The sequence below is a fragment of the Coturnix japonica genome, chromosome 2 (assembly GCF_054131305.1).
Source record: "Coturnix japonica strain WE chromosome 2, WE-NBRP24, whole genome shotgun sequence".
In the NCBI taxonomy this organism is placed as follows: domain Eukaryota; kingdom Metazoa; phylum Chordata; class Aves; order Galliformes; family Phasianidae; genus Coturnix; species Coturnix japonica.
In genome coordinates this window covers 21209783-21218238 of record NC_140664.1, presented here as the reverse complement: position 1 = coordinate 21218238, position 8456 = coordinate 21209783, and the positions used below count along the sequence as shown (strand labels likewise).

General features: G+C 42.7%; 1 protein-coding gene across 1 annotated transcript; it reads right to left on the bottom strand.

Moving 5' to 3' along the window:
* Window positions 1–665: 665 nt before the first annotated feature.
* On the bottom strand, window positions 666–8251 carry RBM12B (RNA binding motif protein 12B). Its single transcript, XM_015855916.3, has 3 exons — window positions 8152–8251; window positions 5310–5355; window positions 666–4585 (listed from the first exon to the last, which is right to left on the bottom strand). Exon 3 carries the CDS (start codon window positions 4555–4557, stop codon window positions 2461–2463), a length of 2097 nt encoding a protein of 698 aa, XP_015711402.1. The 5' UTR covers window positions 4558–4585; window positions 5310–5355; window positions 8152–8251; the 3' UTR covers window positions 666–2460.
* Between the last annotated feature and the right edge of the window lie 205 nt (window positions 8252–8456).

Genomic DNA, 8456 nt, shown 5'->3' with positions numbered 1-8456 from the left:
CCCAGCCAATAGTTTCACAGCACAATGATACAGTATCATAATTTTACTACTACTGACAAGGAGTGCTAATACTGACAAGGAGTGCTAATGCCCAAAAACAAAGAAGTAGCTGGGTAATTGATGTCCACCTGTTACAACCAATTGATACTTGGCTATATATTTGTATCACAACATCAGAACCATTGCTGTCACCACTTCACTGTTTCATATCCAGTCAAGTAATGTTCTCCGTTTCCTAAACAAATGTTTACTTGACAGCTGTACCAGTGTGGTAGTTATATGCACAAATGCATTTAACTATGCTTTGAAAACTGAATTATTAATAAAGAAGGAAAGTGTTTACATCAATTCCCAACTAAATGGTTAGGACAAGAAAAGGTTACCACCCCAAAAGCAAGTAGTCACTTATCAGTGGTTACTCAAACTCTTCTGTAAGCAGATAATGACACCTGAAGTAGGCGTTTTCTGACACAAATCTCACACTTAAACCAGCAATAAATTTTCTTACCCTCTTGGCCTCCAACTCCCTTTTGTTACAGAAGTGCATGTGCACCAACGTTACTTTAGAATCACGGTAAAAATGTTATCCATTTATATTCAGTACTTGACAATCGCTGTTGTGTAGTATTGTGTGGCTGGAAGAACTTTAGACAGAACAAATCACGTAAAGCTGAAGGTGAAAATGGTTTCTTTCACACTATACAAAACAACATTTGACAAAAGAGGCAAGAATTTATAGTACAAATGATGTTAGCTTACAAAAATAATCACAATTAAGTTTTCAACAGCACAACTAGACCAAACAACTTTATTTTGAGGATCCTTGTATTCATGGATCTCTGCAAAGTCTGCTAGTTTTGGTAGGCCTGTTTGTGAGCAACTATGAAGTAAAAGCATCACTTCTTTAAATACTGCATTTAAATTCCGAGCAGTGTACAGAACAGGAACACTTCTGAAGTTAATTAATTCCTAACAATCAGCAAAAGAAGGTAAGTGTATATTCAGACTTTGAAAGTTTAGCCCCATCTAAGTTCCTGCTCTGAGGAACCCTCACCTACAAACCTGGCATTAGCATTCCGATTGAAAATGCAGTTCTCCTAGCACCTAGAAGAGAAATAATATGCCTCAAGAAATGAAACTGTATTATCTTTTTAAAGGTTACCAAAGAACAAGGGGTTTGTCTTGTTCACTTCTACTTAAAGATATTACACGAGAATTAAGGTCATAAAGAAGTATTATCCACAGAACCGAAGTTTCCTAATAAGCCTTAATTTTGAATGCAGTACCTTTTCCTCAAAAGGGAGTAGCTTTTATTTCTTACTGAAATTTACTTACGTTGCTACCAAACCCATCGAAGCATTCTGAACGCTAACTGAGGTTATCTTCCTACATAAGAGAATAACACAGCTGGTTGCCAGCACAGTCACCAGTGACGGATGTTACTTCAAACTGATCATATACTGACCCAGAATGCATCCACACCATCATCAGCAAGTTGATGCTCATACTGGGAGCACGTGAAGGTGAAACAAGACTACTGAAGCCAAAATTCTGACCCAACTCCAATATCCATTTTCTGCCTCAAAGGAATAACTACACTGAGTGAAGAGAAAGCCTATCAATGTGGTTTATATAGAATTTTAGAGTCTTTATAAGCTATTTATTCATTGCTACGTTGGCAAACTGTAACACATCAGTCTTTCCACAGAAAGCAGCCAGCATCATTCTCACTAAGGTCCACATATGCTGAGAAATAGCTGAGATCAGTAACCGTACAACTTTCAAATAGGACAGACACTTCATAGCAATTTCTTTTTTATTTAAAAAAAGTTGAAAAGCCAGCAAAGCCAGCTAAAGTGAACAGGAAGATCTTTTTTTCTTCTAAAAGTGATGCCTGCAACCACATAAAACCGAACAGCTTACACCAAAAAAAAAAAACCAAAAAAAAAGTTAAATTTAAAAAAACCCAGTCACTTTTTAGTTTTATTAAGCTAACCTCAATAAGAACTGTTATTACTAATGCTGGTAGCACTGAAGTTTTTCTGTTTGAACTGTGCATGGTCAATCAACCAACACTTACAATTCTATTTGATGCAAAGTCAGGGAGCAAGGAATTGAAGCAAACTAAAAAAAAAAAAATAAAACAACCCAACTTCTTTTTTTTTTCCTTAAAAAAAAAAAGCATTAAAACTCCATGCTTTTATAACTTGACTTAAGATACTGAATGTCCTCCAGAACTCTGAAACTCTTCTCTGTTGTAAGAAGTAGGCACTATATATTTCTCAATATCTTAACAATACAGATATTTCAACAAGGAACATAACCGAACTGGGTACTATTTACAACCGTTGTTGGAAACCGTTTCTTCTGCATCTTCTAGTAAATAGAAATGTAAATTCTAATGTAACCGTCAATACTGTCAAATCTATAATGTTTTATCCCAGAGAATCCTTACTTCCTTTAGAGCAAACTCAACTTAATTTTCCGTGGACCAATCGGCCTATCGTTCAATTCATTAATAGCAGTCATAGCTTCCTCATAGTTTGTCATAGCGACGATGGCATCACCTGAAGGTAATCCTTGTTCATTGTACTGTACAGAAACTGACTCTGGTATAACTCTGTAGCCATAGAAAAAATCCAGAATCTCATTAGGAGTCGCTTTAAAAGGTAAGTTTTTCAAGCGGATAGGAACAATACGGTCAGAACCACCACTGAAATTTGGGTCTGGCATAAATCTTCCTTCAGGAAAATTTCCCATTTTATTATTCCCAAACTCCATTCTGCCAAAAGGTTTGCCGTCACCACCAAAATCCATGAGGGGTGGTGGACCTCTAAAATCCTTAGGAGGGCCCATGAAATTCTCAGGGGGGTGCCTGAATTCAGAAGGATGCCTGAAGTTCCCAGGGGGACCAAATGAATGCATGGGTGGCCCCTGTGGCGGACCAGGTGAGCCGACCGGACGGGACATCTCACCTCTGTTATACGCATGTGAATGACCCTGCATTTCATTGGGTGTAGAGAAAGGAGTAGTTACACCAAACTTCTGCATCTGCTCTTCGGATATAAGTCTTAATAATACCTCTGTTCCCAAATACCTTTGATGATTTAAATTTTCTGCTTTCATGGCTTGTTCTTCAGATTTAAACTTCACTAACGCTTCTCCCAGCCCAACTCCTTTTTCATCATAGAGCAAGTAAATATCATCTTCGTCAATATCAAACCTCTCAAAAAACCTTTGCACTTCTACTTTGGTCACATCAAATGGAAAATTCCTTACATAAGCACATGTCTTCAGGCCGGAATGACCTTCCCGATAACTTTTTTCCGTTATGGCCTGCCCAGGATGACCTCTTTCCTGTGATCTTTTCCTCTCATAAGAATCAAGCATTTTCAGCATTGACTTTCTTGAAATTGGAAAAATGTAAACAGAACGATTGAGAAGAACCTTTCTATGACATTCCAAAGCAGCCTGATAATCTCGCTCGTTCTTTAACATCACAAAGGCATCTCTAGTCCTCCTCTGATGTTTTTCCGTTAAAATCTTTATTTGTTTGTGGCTTATATCCAGATCAGGGAAAAATTCTCTCAGATCTCTCTTCTCCACGTTAGTTGACAGATTCCTTAAGTGTATGTAATATTCCTGGCCAGAAGGTGACCTAGAACGCGTTCTTTGTCTCCTTGGTGATCTTGAATGAGAATGTTTCCTTGCATGCATGTAGCCTGAACTTCTCGGAGAATGTTCTTTGCATAAAAAGTGATCCATTTCATTTGGCATGTCCACCCTCCCACCATATGCAATCCACCGTTCCTCCGTAGTTGGACTTACTTCTATAAACCTCTGACCCATATACTGTCTGTGCCGTTTAAGTCCTTCTAAGGCATCTCCGGGAGTAGCACATTTTACCAAGCAATTACCATTGTTTAAACCATTACGATGCTTTATCAGGAGCACTCCATCCACACGTATCCCAGAAAGGAAATCGCGTACTGCATCTTCTGTTGAAGAGTAAGGTATACCACGTAGAAATAAGTAAAGATCATCTGGGTTAAATGCGTGAGGATCCTTTCTTGACTGATAGCCTGATTTAGGCATACCCACATCACCTTGTCTTGTGCCATTGGTGTGGAAGCCAGCCTCGGGATGATTTGGTGGACCATAACCAGGTTTATTTATTCCTTTTATAAACGTTGCACCTAAATGTGGAACATCTCCAACACCTGATCCACCAGAACCGTTAGGACCTGTTCGTCTAGACCCAGGCATAGCTTCTCGTCCCCCACGGTCAAATCGCTTCCGGCTCATTTCTATGGTATTCTGCATTTCTGCCTTGCTGCTGAGAAAGAGCTCTATCCTTGAGTCCTTGATAAACCCTCCTGAACAGCTCATGGCACGCCGTGCATCTTCATCTGTTGCAAATATAATAAAAGCCTCCCCAATTTCTCCTCCAATAATATGCACACCTCCATCGGGAATATTCAATCCCAAGAAGAAACGACGGATATCTGCAGGACCCGCAACAACAGGAAGCCCCTGCAAACGGATGACTACAGCCATGCTGAGCTCAACCCACAGCAAAAATCACCTGCAGACAAAAAGGTACACATGATAGCACGTCTTTAGTACTCAGCTATTACAGTATCTTAACACTTAAACTAGAACCTTTTTAAATGACTGTCCTCGTCTCGATCAAGAGAAAAGATAGCAAAATAAATTAAAAAACACCCTCGCAAGTTCACAAGAATAGGATTAAAGCAAGATTCACTGAAAGTTGATTAGTCAAAAACAATTAGCTACTCCTCCTGCACGAGTCTATCAGCATTCCCTATCCTAAGGGCAACCAAATCCACCTCAGTTATCCTCTCCATCCATGATACCTGAAGAACGCCTACAGTCTTTCATGGCACAGCTGCTGTATGCCAAAGATCTCAGACCAGCCCTAAGGAACAAAAACTCCTGTTTACTTCTGAACAGGACATTTGTGAACATAAACACTAAAAATACTAGATGAAAAAAGAAGAAAAGAAAAAGGGTAACTGCGACACTGGGAAATGAAGTAATTCAACAGCAGTGAGGACTTTACTGCTTTGAAAAGTTGCTCTAACCAGTGATCAGTTCTGTTCAATCACGTGTTTTTCTCAGCGTTCAGAAATGTTGTCTCTTTCATGTAGTCAGAGTATTAACTGCAGCAGCCACATGCACTCAGGAGAGCATATCCTAGTTCCCAGTCACATGTCTGTGTGAATACACTGCCGTGTACGATCTTGCCACAATACTCAGTGAGAAGTGTTAAGCTTTTGGCAGCTTACCTGTTTCTGCTTGGAAGACCTGATAAATTCTGTAAAATCAACTTAACTGTGGAAAGAAAATGAAACATAATTAATGGCTGATATCTGTACTTCGGTATACAAACTTTGCTACATTGCTGCAGCTTCCATAGCAGGGGCTAATATTAAAGCCAGGCATGTAATGAAACCACAATCTGTGATAAAATGAAGGCCTCCTTCCATGTTCCAAGGAACATTACATCTTTGTGTTTCCAAAGCAAAGGAAATTCAAAAGTTAAGTCGACTTCTGCAAATGATGAAAACACGATGAGGTACTGGGCATCAACTGTGTCACACCCAACCGCTGAAATCAAACAGACCGACTGTATGTCAGGGACAACCCTCAATTCTTTGAGATCTTGAACGATGCGTAAGTCCATCTCACGATTATAGTATGTGTCCATTCTTCTGCAATCCACCTTGCCTTCAGAGTTCACAAGAGTATGCTACTCACCAGGCCAGCACCTCACATACTATGAAGACAATCAAAAAGGCAAACATATGTAGCGAGAAGAAACTTCAACAAGCTCCTCAATTCACAAAGCAGAATTTGGTGTCCTCCCTAAATACTAACTGCCCTTCAGAATCACTTAATACACTGACTTGATCACATCCAAATTGTCAACGTTATCATCTAATGACACACAACACACAGTGCAATACTCTGACAACAAGTATAAGCTTCCAGAGCACAAAACTACATCCTTTTAAAAAGAACAAGAACCCAAGGCCCTGTTAACAAGCATTTGCAAGTATCCCCTGCCAAAAAACCCAGTTCAGTAACAAGTATAAAGCATTAGATCCTGATGTCAACTTAGCTACCAATGACAGTAACTCACATTTCACCAAAACCCAGAAAAGCAACAACAAAGACCAAATTCTGTAACTAACACACTCTGGTCACTTCCACATCAGCACTTTATAAACACAACTAACCCAAACAAACGTCTGTTTAATACATGCACTGAAGATCATCAGCTCTCTGCATTTTTGAGGTGAAATGACTCCAGCCAGCAGCCACACAGTAGATTGTTCTCTCCACGTCCCCATCAGCATGACAGGGAAGGAAATAGGAATGGATGAAAGAAATCCCTTGGTCAAGATAAAGACAGCTTAAAAAGAAAAGATTAAAAGGAAAAAAAAAGAAAAAGCAATTCATTTACCAGCTCCTACACGCAGATCTGCCTCAGAACAACAGCCACCTTAGAAGCCAAAAAGATATCCTGCCTCCTTTTCCCCGCCAAAAAAATCCACATAACAAAAATCTTTCTCAACCTCAGTTTGTGCTGCTGAGCAGAGCACTATATGGTATGTAACATTTCCTTAGTTAACCTGGGTCAGCTGCCTTGGCTGTGTGCCCTCAAAACCTCTTGGCTGCTCCCTGTCTACAAGCTGGAGTAGCTGAATGGGAAAAATAAAGCCTTGACCTTGTGCAAGGGCTGCATAGGGAAAGCCAAAACACTGGTGTCGTCAACACTGTTCAGCCAAAAATCCGGAACACTGCACCGTATCAGCTGCTATGAAGAGAGTTAACTCCATCCCAGCTGGACCCACTTTAATCTATCTTCTTAACAGATGTGAAAGCAATGCCAGAAGCAAGGAGAAATTCAAGGGCAGGATTTTCTTTGTAGGGCCTTCATGTCTTGAAAAGTCAAATCCGCTGCCCTGCCGATGTATTTAATCTGTAGCATTTCTGAATTTTATCCCAATCCTTAAACAGCATTCAGAACAGATCTCCTCAGAACTTCTTCGATGATAAACGGAAAGATCTCTATGATGTACCATGGATACAACATACAACCTTCACTGGTTAAAACCAGACACTTCAAGAAGTCCTTAAACAGAAAAGCAAGATCTGATAACACATTTACTGTCTGCACATTAAACAATCAAGAAGCAGCAGGACCTGTGGAGAAACCATCCAACTGTTTAAATGAATGAATACAATGACTTTTAAGATGCAAGTGCCAATTCATAACCCGAGCAAGGACTTCAGAGAACAAGGATTTACATCATGAACAGACTGACAACCTCATGCCACCACACAGTGCTTTAAGAAATTCTGTACTTGAATGGGTTAGCTAGAAAGCAGTGCTACATCTACACTTCCACACTATTAGCAAATCTGAAATGCCACTGAAGCCTCACTGAAGTAACACGTCAATCAAAAGGAAAAAAAAAAGTGAACACTTTATGAAACTAAGCCTGAATTTGACTAGCGTTCTTGTTGCAATGTAGTGAGATTGTAATGGCTTGCAGGCAGTGAATGTGCAAACCAGAAGGCACGTTCACAGAGATGTCACAACTGCAAAACATGGTATGTATGAGAGTTGTCAAACAGCTGGCGGGGTGATGATGATTTGGTATTCCAGTCGTCTTACAAACGGGCTCTAGCACTGGCAACGGGCTGTCGGACACTGGTTTCCCGTCGCTACAGAGCCGCAGCCCCGGCCGCAGCCATCGCAGCGCCTGCCCGGAAGGGAAACGGGTCCCGGCCGCCAGCAGGCCGCAATTCAAGGCCGTGGGATGGCGGCCGAGGAGAACGGCCGAGCGGGAAGCCACGCGGCCGCGTGGAGGAGCCGGCCCCGTAGGGAGCGAGACCGGCCTCCCCCAGAGCAGGGTAACGGGAGGGGCCGTGGAGAGAAGGGCGTGAGGCAGCCCGGCGGCGCGAGGAGGCCTACGGGCGACGGCCGCGCTGCTGCTCCGAGAGGTCCGGGCTGCCGAGGAGCGGCGACACGCGGCCGACTCGCAGCAGGAACCCCGCGCCCTCGGTGATCGGAGCGCCCCGGGACCCCAGGCGCCGTCCCTCACGGCATCCACCCACCGGACAGGCCGCCGGAACAGCCTCCGCGCCGACCGCCGCTCCACACAGCTCGCGGCGCAGCACCGCCAAGATGGCGCCCTCCGTCGCTCACTCCCACAACGCTCCGCGTGGGAACACAGCTGCGCCTGCGCGACCCCCTGCCCTGCCCTTGGAGCGCTGCGAGTCCTTCCGTGCCGCTGCGTAGGGCGAGGGGGAATGGCTTCAAACTGAGATAGGGGGGTTGGGTTGTCTCCGGTGGCGCAGTGGTTAAGGACGTCACTTTGCAACACTGGAGGCCCGGGTTCGAATCCCCCCTGTGGCGCAAG

What these genes read in the sequence shown, in the direction of transcription:
- RBM12B (XM_015855916.3), bottom strand. Translation starts at nt 4,557, where the DNA reads ATGGCTGTAGTCATCCGTTTGCAGGGGCTTCCTGTTGTTGCGGGTCCT.